General features: G+C 41.4%; 1 protein-coding gene across 1 annotated transcript in view; it reads right to left on the bottom strand.

Moving 5' to 3' along the window:
- GNPTAB (N-acetylglucosamine-1-phosphate transferase subunits alpha and beta) overlaps window positions 1-15,059 on the bottom strand; it is a 77,119-nt gene that overhangs the window by 46,849 nt on the left and 15,211 nt on the right. The window contains exons 3-6 of the mRNA XM_006259614.4: window positions 8,845-8,964; window positions 7,262-7,303; window positions 2,054-2,259; window positions 222-286 (exon numbers count right to left, since the gene is read on the bottom strand). Coding sequence (XP_006259676.2) covers window positions 222-286; window positions 2,054-2,259; window positions 7,262-7,303; window positions 8,845-8,964 — 433 coding nt within the window. The remainder of the gene's footprint in view (window positions 1-221; window positions 287-2,053; window positions 2,260-7,261; window positions 7,304-8,844; window positions 8,965-15,059) is intronic.

Below are 15,059 nucleotides of genomic sequence, written 5' to 3'. Positions count from 1 at the left end.
GTGAGTTAATGATGTATTTTGTCACATAACCCAAAACCTCAAAGCTAGAATATGGGTTTATTTTGAAAAATCTTGTACTCGTTATTACACAAATTAAGAAAATGGTGCAAACAAATACTAAAAAAAAAAAAAGTAAAAATACAGTAGTTAAATGTATTATTATATCTAAACAGCCCAATGAACAGATTTATATAGCTAATTTAAGTGTTAAATTAACATACCAAATAACCCCTCCATACTGTCTGTTTACTGCTTTCTTTTAACATTCCTGAATGAGCATCTTCAGCTGGAATAAATAAATATATCCAAATTAAAAATCAGTGGGCACCTTCTGGAACAATCTTTTAATTCAGTTTTTGCAAACTTAAGCTCAAGACATTAAAAAAGAAAAAGAATGGTCACTAAGCCAAGTATTGTCTGTATTACTACAGTATTTACTAGGTGATGACAGTGGTTTGGCACTACATATAAAAATAAACAAAGGTGAAGTGTCTACTCTACAAATCTGTTACATAAATAATGAATACACAGGCCTTGTTTGTTTTAAGGCATGTAATAATCAGGGATCCAGATTTTCTGTTAGACAAGAAAAAATGTGGATTTTATGCTTTAGCAGAGAAAAAGAATTTTCCCCTTTAAAGGGGAAACCTCAGGTTTCTCCTTGCAGGCTGGCAGAGTTCCAGCTTACAAGGGGTTGTTTGGGGCTGGGGAGAGCAAGACACAGGGAGTAGGAGACACGACATGCATGTGCGCACGCATACATGCACATAGCAGCCAGGCAGGGGGATGGAGAACAGCTCCCTCCAGGAAAGTTTGTGCCCCCAGATAAGTCTACGGGGGTGGGGAGTGGGGCCACAGGTGACACAATGGGGGGCAGGGGACCACAGACAATATACCAGGGGAGCACATGCCCCCCCAAGATTTGTGTGCCCACAGGAGGGCACGGGGGGGGGAGGGGTGTGTGTGTGTGTGTGTGTGATTTTAATCATGGGAAAACATGGATTTTGGCATGCATAAACAGCATTAGGGGTAGGAGCCAGAACCCAGGACTTCCTTCCTCATGATCACAGGGGAACACCCCCTCACTGGGCTATAGAACTAGACTCCCTCTTGCATTCCTGTCCATTTGGTGGCCCAGCTTCAAAAGAAGGGATATAGGCTAATACCATCAACCTTCCCTATCCCAAAGCCTATTAGTTATTGGAAGAGGGAGATGTGGTTCAAACCTCCTCAAGCTATGTGGGGCCTGGAACTCAGATGTCTTACTTCCTGGGTGAGTGCCCTAACCCATAAGTTACCAGACGGAAGGTGGGCAGCATGACCTTCACTGTCACCCTGACCCTTGCTTTACACACTGAATTCAGTGTTTTTCCTTAAGTAGCTATCTCCTGAGTGAGCTAGATCCCAGCATAATGGAGGCACATAAGGTTGCCCACTGAGAGAATGGGAATGCTATGGGTGGAACAGGGAAGCCTTCTTGGAAGCTGCCCACTGCCTAGTGCCTGAATGAGAGAGTTATACATTTTCAAGTCCCTGGTGCAGTTCAGGTGGACTCCTAAAACAAGAAGTTTACTTTTGGGGTTAGATAAGGCAAAGACATTCTTTGAGGCAGAATAGGGTTAAGACCTTAAACAGCATAAAGTACCATTTGTTTACTGCATCACTAACTGTGATATATGTATTCTCCAGACAGTCAAGGAGAAACAGTCCAGCTTTCAGGATGGAAATAATGCTATAACAAAGAACTAATCCTTTAAGGGATCTACAGGCTCAACATAGGCTGTTTCTAATTTCAGTCAGGAATGGAGGTTGGAAGAGCAAGGAATCAATACATATGGTCAGCTAGGGACAAACTGAACCAGTGTGAGTCTGATCAGCAAAGGAAACAGAGGTCACTCACGCATGACTGTGTAGGCACAGCTCTGTGCACAGGCCTAAAGACGTAAGGGACAAGACACTGTATGGATTAAGGCACAAGGTCACCCTGTGACCCTAACTCCATGGAAAGACTGCTTTTCATTCTTGAAGGTTGAAAAAACACATAGGTTCTTACCTTCCTTAGGAGTGTCAAAAACAATTACTGTCACATTGGTAGAAGGATTTTTTGGTTTTGCTACAAAGAAGAGAGAGTTAGCAGCTTGTAAATTAGGATGGACAGATGCAAGGTCTTTTAGAGTGATGTTGGCAGACAGAGCAGGGTCCAGCACAAGCATCGGCACTTTAATGCAGCGCGTCAGCAAACACTCCAGGTGCTTCTCACTGGAATAAAAAATCAAGTGTAAATTTAATGCCAGTGAAAATTAACATTTGACAAACTCTGTGTTAGCGGGATTTTGCTGAATGCTGACCATACTTTTGAAAAATCTAATTGATGTTGCAACTGCAAACAGTTTACTATTTCTATGTATGCAGGAGGTGTTTTGCTACAAAGAAAAAAACCTGCTGCTACCACTTAAATCATTCACATCATTGATAATTTCATCTCTTTACCCCTTGGCCCCAACTCTTCCCTGCTTCTTTCTCCTTGCAAAATATTCCATATTTACTGAAGGACTTGAAGGGACACTGTTTTGGCTCAGCTGAATGCTTAGGGACAGGGTAGATTAAAAAAAATAATAGTTCTTTTTTTTTAATCAGGTTAATTTAAAATCAGATTTATTTTATTTAAAATTTAATGTTTTTGATGTTTTTATTTAAATTATAATTAAAGCTTTTCCTAAAAATACACCAGTTTAAAATGAAATTTGAATTTAATACAGCATAAGCTATGGCACACAATTAATATAATCTATTAAAATAATTTAAATAAAACATGTTGAGTCAATGAGCCTCTACTAAAAACTCTGGAGTTAAAGGCTAATTTTCTTCTGTATAAAAATGAGGGGAAAGAGATCTAACTTTTGAGGTGACACAATATTTCACATATTAGGGACCTGGCCACACAAGAGATGCAGGGTTTACACTACTGGATACAAAGGAGCTGCAAAGTCATCCCATATGACCTCAGTGACCTGACTCCAGCAGATACCATTAGGTGTACTCCTTGATCAGGGTTATCCACGGAGTCCAATTGGATGGTATCTAACTCCTGTTTTATTATCTTTACCTAAGCTCTGATTACCTCAGCTATCAAATTCTGAATATTTATGATTCTGCACCCATAATGAAGGCTTATTCTCCAGGTCATAGAAAAACAACCATCCACTCAATAACTACCAACCCTTGCTTCTGAATGATTCTGGGTATTTTGGTTAAATGGCCTTTCTTGGTCCTTTTGCATAGTACACAAAGATATGTAAAAATTAGCCTCTCAAGTACTCTATCCATGTCTCTAACAGGAGGCCAAGGGGTTACAACTGCAGAAATGATGGATTGTTAAGGGGATGGTTTTATTTTGTTTTATTTTGCAAGGAAGAAGGTGCAATGGGTGAGGGGTGAGAAAGATCTTGTTTTGTGGTTAATTTGCTGTGTGGAAGAGGAAGAGAAGCTGAGTAAGGAGCAGTGTGTATGACAGAAAGGAACAACACTGAGCTCAGGACAGCATAGGAAAGAAGAACATTGTGTGGAGTACACACTAGTCTTGATTTCATCACCTGGAAACTGGAGGGAAAAACAGCCATGGCTGTAGCTGGCAAAAAAGGCCCTACTTGGGAATATTTTTTAAAAAATTATTGTGCTACTGGGAAAAAGAGAAACACATGCCAAATGTAAACAGGGCAACAAAGAGAGGCAAGGTCTGGTAGCCCAAATAAAGCAACATACTACTGTAGAGTCTGCCTTACTTACCTGTGGTTTCCCCCCCCTGCTTTTTTCCCCCTTCTCTTCCCTGCTCCACCTTTTGTTTTCCTAATGTCCACGTATTTACATTCTCACTGACTTTCAGCTTCGTTCATTCCTTGGAGTCTCAGAACAGCAGAGACCTCCTATGCTTGAAGAAAGGTGATTGCACCCAAAACCTCGCAAAGAACTTTTTTCCACCTACTCAGTTGGTCTAATAAAAGATACCACATCTACCCAAAGGACCTTGTCTGCTTACGTCCTTAGACCAACACGGCAACAACCAGAATCTCAGAAGGCAAAAAACTTGAAGATGCCGATGTGAACATGTCTGGGCCATCTGGATCAATTGGTCAGGAAACTTACTATTTTTGAACCATTTTTATAAGATTGCCTACCATACACTGCAACGCTAATAAAAGATCAATTTATGACAATAATGTTGGGTGGATTACTAATGAATTTCAAAACGTTTGTGTTAAAATCTAATGTATGTACTAGTTTGTGGGAGTATTTGTCAGTTACACATTTTAAATATTATCCCCGCATTTCTGAAATGAGTTTGCTCTGTGTAAGCAAATATACAAGCCGTAGGTAAAGATAATCTGTGCAGAATTAAATTTTTAAAGGAATTTATTAACTTAAAAATTAAAATTTAAACATTTCGTAAGTTATTTTATATTGATAAATAAAAGGGTTTAAATAGAAGAAGGGACCTTTATAATATATTGAATATTTTCCCTATAGAACCAGGTTTGGAAAAACTATCATTCAAACACTGGTTAAAAATAATCTGCTGTAGGAGGGCTCTTCTGTTTTACAATCTCATTTTCTTTTTTAAGTAATGCATTAACTAATACTCAGAGTGAGTGACTTCTTAACTATTTTGTTTCAGGGTTCATTTAGGCTTAAAAAATTATAAATGTCCATCATCTGGAACATCTGCAATTTCAGAATCATCTACTGGTATCACCAACAGTACTTCACTACATATCCCTCAGACAGTGGTTTACCTGTATTCAAGAAGAGACTTTCTTCATTATCAAGTAAAACTATGGATGAGTTCATAATCAGGACCAGCAAAGTCCAGCAAAATACCATAGATGTAAAGATTGCTCTGTTCATTTACACAATAAAATCTCTCTTTTGTCTTGTTCAGAACAAACATTTCACTGGCATGGTTCAATCATTACGACCAGGTTACACTTCACCAAGCAAAACAGATATTACCAGAAGGCTTCTGAATACAGGGTATGAGAAGAAAATTGAACAGTGTGCAAAAAATATTGAAAATAAAAGTGTTAATCTGAGTCTTGATGGATGGTGCAGCGTACACAAGGATCCAGTAATGGGATAGTGTGAAAACAGAAGAGACGGGATTGTCTCTCAGAAATGCCCATACTGCAGAATATTTTATAAAAGTAGCAGTAAAAGTTATAACAAACTGTGAGATAATCCTTCAAAGGTACCAAAGATGAGAAGAAACTGAGAAGATAACGAAGCAAACCTGAAGCTTACAACATAGGGATGCACTGCCCTTTTGATGCATCCTTTCAGGGAAATATTCAAGTACTCCAGGAATAAAGGAAAATGTTGTTGAACTTGCAAAATACTTTCAGAACAACTAGTTTGCTTCAGGTTCACTGCAGAGAGCTGGGGGATCCAAGCTAGTTCTCCCCCAAAATATACAATGCAATTCAGTGGTTGAGTGCTTTGAACAATTTATTAAGAACTGGCCTATTCTGATGCCAATCTGTGAAGAAAATTGTGACAAAATTGATGGAAGTATCACAGCTAAACAGTCAACCTTGGACTGCAGAGAAATGTAAAAGATATGCTGAATACACTAAAATTTAAAACATATTTCCATAGCCTTGGACAAACTACAGAAAGATTGCAGCTGTATTGCGGCTCCTGTTGAAATTTGGAAAGAACTTCAAGAACCATTAAAGCAGTAAAATACTAAGCAGTAAAGAAGCAGACGGATCAACCACTTATTCCACCTCATTTTCTTTCCAATATTCTTAACACAACACTCCAGGGTAGATGCCCAACTGCCGAACAGGAAAATGCTGCTATGACATGGCCATCAACTCTTCAACAGGGATCCAGGTTTTCCATTTCCCACAGAAAAACGGAGAAAACTACAGATTTCCTGGGTTTATCAGAGAAAATGCGGATTTTCTCATTTAGCAGAGAACCCCATGCATTTCCCCCTTTTGCAAAGAGATCTGAAGGCTGGCTGAGTTCCAGCCTGCAAGAGCTGTGTGTAAAAAGAGCAGGAAAACCCCAGCCCTGCCCGGAGGGGCAGGGGGAGGGAGAGGCGGAGGGAGAAGGGCAGAACCTGCAGCTATTAGTCAGTTGCAAGGCCTAGGTCAGGCTCGCTTTCTTCCCAGAGCCTGTGAACTGGTAAGTAGGGCTTTCAGGGGGCTGAGGGGTTGTGGGGCAGGGCTGGGGTGGAAGCTGGTAGGGGGCTGAGGAAGCAGGGAGGTGTTGGGGAAAATACACAGAGTGCCTGGCCGGCGCCTCCATGTGCGGCTTCCCTTAAGGGCTGCTAGAGCAGCTTAGGTTTCACATGCTCCTGGCTGGGCACTCCAGCCATGAGTGGCAAGATGTGGAGCCGGCCAGGCACTCCAGCCATGAGCAGGGAGGTGTTGGGGAAATACACGGAGTGCCCAGCCAGCTCCACATCTCCCTGCTCATGGCCAGAGTGCCTGACTGGGGACAGGTGAAACTGAAGTGGCTTTAGCAGCTCTTAAGGAAAGCCACACGTGGAGGCATCAACCAGGGGCGGAGAGATGTGGAGCCAGTGAGGCACTCAGTGTTTTTAATCTAAGGGGGCAAAAGAGACCCATGCCCCCAGATCTGTATGAGGGGCAGGCTGTGGGCTTGAGCTCCTTTTTAAGAGAAACATCCTTTTTAAGAGAGGACATTCTTAGTAGCATCAGCTCAAGCCAGGACTGACATTTTCACATAAGCATATTATAAAGCAGTTAGAATAAAATCTCACACATCCCTGCTACACTTAAATCTGATTTTTGTCTGGCTGCAGAAAGGAATTATTGTGGTAGTCTTTTCAAGGGTCCTGAGATTTACAATCAAGTGGGACATAGAAACTGCAATGTTTCGAATGCATAGCATGTATAGTTGCCTACTGAGTTGCCACATCTACATGATACCAGGCATGTAAACAATAATTTTAAAGAATCTGAAATATTTTGTGCATGACAATAGACAAGTAGCTTCTAAACTTCATTAATTTTTACAGTTTTAAAGTGAACCCATTTTCCATGAGATTCCCATTATCTTTGTTCAATATAAAGATCTTGTTTTTTAACTTTTTTGAAAAGATACAAATGTCAAATATGAACAGGTCACAGCAGACCAATGTAGGTCCCATCATCTAAATTTGATTCCCACCAAAGACCTAACTCATCTCTTATTTTGACTTAAACATTCAGGGCCAAAAAAAAAAAAAGGTTACCTTTTTTTAGTTGGTTCCGTTGCATTCTTTCCAAGGATTTCTCTGCAGAAAAATCAAGTGACAACTTTAAATTTATCTTAAGTCAGAAATAAAGAGTTTGGGTTGAATGTTGATATAGCTATTTCTGGCTATGGAATGTTTTCCATAATAAAACACACCACTGTCATTATTCCAACAGATGTGAAAGAAAAGTTATTTCCTTATTCAGATCTTTATAAATAAGGACATGAAAAGGACAATGGTGAAAGGACTTCACCTCAAACTTTGCTACACATTTCCTATACTAGCTTCAATAAAGCACTCAATTTATATGTGGAAATAGTTACACCTATAAAATGGAAATAGTTACACCTTTACATAACAGAATTACCTTCATAATATGTTAATGTTCATTAGCATTTGTAAAAACAAATTATTGAGAAGCACAGATTAATAAATAACTTGTTAGAGCGGATATTGTATCTATATATTGAAAGCAGTGTGTGTGTGTGTGTGTGTGTGTGTGTGTGTGTGTGTGTGTGTGTGAGCACGCACACGCACACACGTGCAGGTGTATGTGGAACAACTAAACAAACTGATTAGCATTAGTCAATACTTAATTGCTTGAAGTAGCATTGAGAAATGAATTTTAAAAGAGAGCCATGTACGGGAACAAGGAAATGAAGCCAACAAAAACACACACACAAATAACAGCAACAACAATATCAATAATACATAAAAATGAAAATGCCAACCTGATTTCCCTTTTCAGTTCAACTCAAAGCTACCAATCTCGCTGCTTCTAAAGTTAGAATATCAACTCATCTTTTGCATACTTTTAAAAAAATCTATCATGACATTAAATAAGCAAACAAGGTTATTCTGTGTTTGAAAAGTGGAACATGTGACAAGCCAAGAGGGATACTTATCAAGAACTGAATCAATTGTTCAAGAACATCATCCAAGTCACTTGAGGCAGCATGGGTTTGTTAAACAGCATGTCACCTAGAGAGTTAAGTCTCTGCTTGGTAATTTTGCAGCACAGTAAAGCTAAAACAGGTGGATTCAGAACAAGTTAATAGTCAAAACACACCAAACTGAATTTTGCAAACTCATCTAAATTCAGGATCAAGTTCAATGAGTGGTTTCTTTTTCCTCCCAGTTTTAGCTTTTCTGATCATTAAAATTTAACTTAAAGAGAAAACTCGAAGTAACACAGATTTTAATAAAAGATTTTACCAAGTCATGGTTAAATAGAGAAATGTGTTAATTTATTTATTAGATTCGTATGCCACCCTTCCCCATAAAAGGCCCAGGGGACTAGAAATAAAAGACAAACACAGGATAAAATATTAAAATAAGGTAGGAATAACAAACTAAACTCACTGGCATTAGTCAATACTTCATTAATGGAAGTAGCATTGAGAAATTCATTTTAAAATAAGGACACTTATGGGAACAAGGAAATGAAACTAACAAATAATCTGTTCGACTCATGCAGAACAACATGGGGAAAAGGGAAATAAAGGGACAGTATCCTGTTATCGTTACTGTAGGCAACTTAAAGAAAAAAAAAGAATTCTGCTTCCACTTAAGATTCTTACCTCATTATTTTTTGTTCTTCTTCCATCTGTTCCCTAACTTGTTGCAATTCTTTGATCAGCTCGATATCTGTGCCATTCACCCAGGTGTATACCACATCAATCGGCATGGGCAAACACAGCCTACATAAAGCAAATGAAAGCTGAATAACCTGTTTAGGATTATTTCTACAATGTTTGAAAGTAGCATAGATTAAACTGTGCCAAAGAAAGCCATCTGCTGGGCATGGATTATCCATTATAAATAGAGGTCTACTGAATTCAAGAAGGCCAGCTGAGTATGAGAGCTGATCCTGGGGCTGGCCGCCATTTTCACGGGATGAGTGCAGTGGGCCCCCCATGTCCCTGCTTGGCCCTAGCTATCTTACCCCTCCTTGGAGATTGCCACATGGTCTAAAACCATGGCTTAATTAGCCTATTGCCATTTCAGTAGATCCCTAGTTATAAACCAGATAAAAAAAAATGTTGCACCTTAATTATTATCTCCTAATTATACAATCAGTCACCAGCAGCAGGGGGAAAGTGTCCCACCTCCTGAAGTTCCTTCAAACTGAAAACTTCTAAAACTTCTAAAGCCAGGATAATTCAAGACTACTTTCTTAAATTACAGATTATGTTAAAATACCACCAAGGGAAAAAACAAATTATCCTACTATAGAGGATGTTAAACTACACCTTGTAAACCCAAGTGCTTGAATGTCTATTTCCATTTTTTATTCTGGATGGTCCATTTGTTTCCATCATGCGTGAGAACTGTGGAAGCATTACTCAGAAAAAAGGAGATTTTCAGGAAACCACAAGTTTCCCATTCTTCCTTGCATTATGGTCCACAAAGCCAGTAAGTTTTACAACAGTGTGTCCCCAAAGGGGATCATGCTGTAAACATGTATATTCAAAACCAGGCATATACTATATATCAATATCTCTTCTATTTCCCGCCAAGCAAGAAGACATCAGGAACTTTCTACCCCTCCCCATTTTCCCTGCCCCCCAAAAAGGCAATAGCACTGACCTAAGGCTGGACAACTAATATGCAGTATTTGATGAAGAAATGGAGACCTAGCAAATCTTAACGTGAGACACAATTACTCAACTTTAAGACTGTCAGTGCTTGTGAGAGCTTATCAGAACCGTTCAATAAAGTTCTGTTCTGCATTTGGAAAGAAGCAGAATGATGTACTAAATCTAGTAATATGTAAGTATGTGGAACCCAACCTTTGTATCATATATTCTCAAACGTAAGATGACCCTGAATACAAGACAAACCCCAATGGCTGGATTCTATATAAGGATAAATGTATAAATTTGTTATAATTTTCCAGGTTTTAAGCCTAACTATTAGAAGTTTGTCCTGAATTTGTCCCCTTTGTCACTGCTACAGCAGGGAAAATAAATCTAGAGGGACAGGTAGACCCTGGCCCTCTGCCCCCCCATCCCCCAACTTCATCACCGTGCAGCCCCTTCCCCACCATCCTCACCGTCAGACCCTGGTCTCCCTGAGCATATGGAAGTGAGGAGCAAATTTGAAAACAATGACCTTGAAATAAGCATAGCTATCAATCTACATATAGCACCCATAGATTTAGTTCATGCAGAATTGGTGCAATTTGCCTTTTCTAAACTGCTACAAGTTTTAGCACAGGTACTCTATAAGCACACTTTTAAGTGCACTTTGGCACCTGCTTATATATAGTACAAATTAAGCATGATATTAATCCAAAACCAAAAGGCTCATGATTTACCATATAGCCTACTGGGCTGGGCCCCAGCAGAGTCAACAGCATTTCAAGCCATGGTGGTTCCACATCTCAACACTGCTCAGTATTTGTGTGTACTCCAGATACCTCCCCCTGAAAAGGATTCATGTGCTAATTAGCAACACAATTCCTGCAACCTGGTCATAAATCCTGTGATCCTCCAAAAATTTATATGCAGATGAGGCATAGGGCAACCTGGTCTGGCTTCATCTTATGAAGGGCAGGGCCACAATAATCACAGAATCTTAGAATCATAAAAAGATTAGGGCCGGAAGGGACCTCAGGAGGTCATTTCATCCAACTCCCTGCTCAAAGCAGGGCCATCCCCCACTAGATCAATCCAGCCAGGGCTTTGTCAAGCAGGCCCTTAAAAACCTCCAAGGATGCAGATTCCACCACCTCTCTGGGTAACCTGTTCCAGCGCTTCACCACCCTCCTAGACAGAAAGTTTATCCTAATATCCAACTTAAACCTCCCTTCCTGCAACTTGAGACCATTGCTCCTTGTTCTGTAATCTGTCACTACTGAGAAGAGTCCAGCTCCACCCTTTCTGGAACCACCATTTAGGTAGTTGAAGGCTGCTATCAAATCCCCCCTCAGCCTTTTCTTCTGCAGATTAAATAAATCCGGTTCCCTCAGCCTCTCTGCAAAAGTAACATACCCCAAACCCAAAACCATTTTGCATACTCTCTGCTGGACTCTTTCCAACTTATCCTCATCCTCCTTTCTATAGTGGAGAGCCCAAAACTGGGCACAGGTATGGCCTCATTAGTGCAGAACAGAGTGGAATAATTACTTCCCTTAATCTGCCAGCAGATCATATGCTGCAAGTTTTAGCATAGGTACTCTATAAACACACTTTTAAGCAGCACTTTGGCACCTACTTATATATAGTACAAACTATAAATCATATGTGACACGCTGAGAGGGGGCCCACAGAGGGATTCTGGGTGAACTGTTTGGGGTCCCATTGGAGGATGTCTGCCAGGCATTTAAGGCTGGTGAAGAAACAGGAATCATTGGAAATGGGAAAGAAAGGCACAGCTCACCTGTGGGAGAGAAGAGGAAGTCAAATTGTGCGCCATGTCATGGCCCACCATGACCTTAAAAAGAGTTGGCACTGAGGAAGACTGGGCACACTGACTCTCCAACCCCCCTCTCCTAAAGCAAATGTAACAGTACCCCATGATAACTGTAGCCACTGCCCTTCAACCCTAGCCTGGGGGCAGCTGCTGCCTGAGCCTGAGGCAGTCCAGTGCTGGGTGGTCCCTGGGCACTTTAATTAGTAGGGGTGCACCAATAGAGATTTTGGGGGCCGACACTAATAGCCAAATTTTAAGGAGGCACATCAGCCAATACTGATCCAATTTCTGATACAGCTGCATCCAGCTGGTAAGTCTGGTGTGGTGGAAGGGGGAGGGGGAGGGGAGGGGCATGGTGGGGGCAGATCAATACCCCTCGCAGTGAGGGAGGGAGTGGGGCAGGGACAGGGGCTAGGGCAGGGAGCAGGATGGAGCCCAGGGCTAAGCGGGGCAGGGGATGGAGCTGCAGCTCATCTAGAGGGTGCGGGGGGAGCACATAAGCAGCAAAAAGCACAGCCCACAGCATGGAGAGCTGTGTGCAGCTGGTAAGTCTGTTGTGGTAGAAGGGGGGGCAGGGAGGGAAGTGGCATGGGGTGGGGGCAGATCAATGCCTCTTGCAGTGAGGGAGGGAGTGGGGCAGGCACTGCCTAGCAGGGGTGGGACAGGGGACAAGGCTGCGGTTCATCTGACGGGTGCAGGGGGGCAGTTCCTGCTGCTGCACACACCCCTGGAGGACACGGGAGGGGGTTGCCCCTAGATCTGCATAGAGCAGGGTGGGGTGGGCTGCAGCTGCGGGCTGGGGCCAGGGCAGTGCTGGGCTCTTCCCGGTATGTGTGTGTGCTGGAGGGGAGGGGGCAGAGGTTGGGCAAGGGCTGTACTCGGGGCAGGAGGTGGCAGCGCTAGGAGGGGGAGCTATGGCAAATTTTGGGGTGGCTGCAGTGTCCCCTGCCCATAGCCTCCCTCTCAAATTGCTTTTGGTGTGTCCTTCATTTTTAATACTACTGAACATGGACTGGGTACCAACAAGGATAGATGGATTGAAGAAGAAAGAAGTATTATAAAGGGTGTAGGGGACAGTACTGGGCAGCTGATTAATTTCCCCAAGAACATTCACATGAAGTACTGCAGGGCTTTATTCTGTCACTTTTGTTCAATGTCTGTCTTGATTGTAGTCCTACCAGTATGCTCATGAAACTCAGTTCTCCGTCTCAGTTTAATCAAACCTGAATGATTTATTTGCTTTGGTTTTCCTAGTGTGTGATAAGGACTGAGGCTTTAATCAAAGTCACCTGGCTGAAGCTCAGCTAAGACAGACATTATGCTGGAAAGAAAAAAAATCAACACCCCACAAACAGCTGTTCCTTTAACTGTTCCTCCAGTACTATGTACAGCCTAAAAGGTGTCCTTTAGGATTTTCTGCTACTTCCAGGACATTGCAATGATTTCTCTTTGATGTCCGTTTCACCACAGTGATCGCTGCTGTTGTCACTACACTGCCTTTTACATGAGGCTCCCCTGAAATCAAACACAGAAGGCTCACTGGGGAATACAGCTGGTCACTTGTCACACAAAAAAACTATTGCAGGAGATTATACAAGCTTCTCACCTGTTAACAAATGTAATTCAATGTGCATTTGATCTATCAAGGTCCTTTGTGGTTTAGAATCTGTAGCAACAAGAGCTCTATGCATTTCACCGTAATCAGGCATGAGTAGAGAAATGAAGTGAGTCATGTTAGTCTGAAGTCACACAGAAGGCAGGGTAAAGATGTCATTCAGACTGACAACCCATAGCTTTACACTCATAGTAAGACTTGGTCGGAGAGGGGTTTGGGCGGGCAACGGACCAGACAGGGAGAGGGGATGCCTGAACACTAGAATTTTCTTCTATTTCTATGCCAAACCTATTAACCTTCTCAGCAGAGTGCAATGCTTATTTAGTCAAGCTTCTTTTGAGAAGCTACACTGATAAAAGAATACCAATCCTGACTCTCTTGGTTATGGGAGATACTCAGTGCTAGGTTCAATTCTGTTAAATTTGGATTATTTTCCACATTGCCATTTATTAATAATATACCATATTAACAAAAAGTATAAGCTGATGATGTGCACTTCTACATTTAAGATATAAAATTACAGTAGTGTTGGTTCAGCCACATCCTGATAATGTTTGAGCTAAAATTAAGCCCAAAAAATTAAGGCTATTTTTTTTTTAGTCAGAGTTATGTCTTCTGATTGGTAACACAAGTTTATCAAGTTTGATCATTAACAAGGAGGTGAAACAGTGAGTAGTAGAAATAGAAACCATCTTCATGGAGCAGATCCTCAAGGAATCCATTTCTAAGCACTTGAAGGGAAGAAGGTAATTAGGAACAGTCAGCATGGATTCACCAAGGCCAAGCCATGCCTGACCAACCTGATTGCCTTCTATGACAAGATGACTGGCTCTGTGGGTGCAGAGACCAGTGGATGTGGTATACCTTGATTTTAGCAAGGCTTTTGATATGGTCTCCCACAACATTCTCATAGGAAAGCTAAGGAAGGGCTGGATGAATGGACTGTAATCTGGATAGAAAACTGGCCAGAGCATCAGGCTCAGAATGTTGTAATCAATGGTTCAACGTCTAGCTGGCAGCCAGTATCAAGCAGAATACCCCAGGGGTTGGTTCTGGGGCCAGTTTTGTTCAATGCCTTCATCAATGACCTGGAAGACAGCATAGACTGCACCCTCAGCAAGTTTGCAAATGACACCAAGCTGGGCAGAGTAGTAGGTAGGATGGAGGGTAGGGCTAGGATTCAAAGTAACCTAGACAAACTGGAGAATTGGGCCAAAAGAAATCTCATGAGGTTCAACAAGGACAAGTGCAAAGTCCTGCAAAATCCTCCCCTGTGCATTCAGCAGCAGACCCAGAAGTGGACTGGAAGGTTCCAATTTAATTTGGAGAGATTAATGGGTTTCCTGATTCGATTTGGATTCAGAGATTCAGCTACTGAACTGGGCCAAATCTCCTCTGAATCGAATCAGCAACTGAAGCTTCACACAGCCCTAAAAAGGACAGAAAATATCTTTCTGACTTCAGGTATTAATGATTTTTTTCTACACAGACAGATAGATTTCTTCTTCAGCTCAGGTATCAGACAGGTATATTACTGAACTCCAAAATGAGCTGTCAGCACCCTCACTTTGGCAAGTAGGCATTTTGTAACATCTTTCTATATGAAGATTTTCATCTTTCAAATCTGACTCATTTTAATATGAGACAATTCTTTGAAACTGGGGGTTTCAAGAAAATAAACAAAAAACAGGGTTTTGTTTTGGGGGTTTTTTTAACATTCATGATTTCTTTCCAACATAATCCCACTTTCTATTTCCAGGTCCA

Source organism: Alligator mississippiensis, chromosome 4, assembly GCF_030867095.1.
Source record: "Alligator mississippiensis isolate rAllMis1 chromosome 4, rAllMis1, whole genome shotgun sequence".
In the NCBI taxonomy this organism is placed as follows: domain Eukaryota; kingdom Metazoa; phylum Chordata; order Crocodylia; family Alligatoridae; genus Alligator; species Alligator mississippiensis.
Note: the sequence above shows the minus strand (reverse complement) of the source record. Positions and strands in the feature narration are given on the sequence as shown.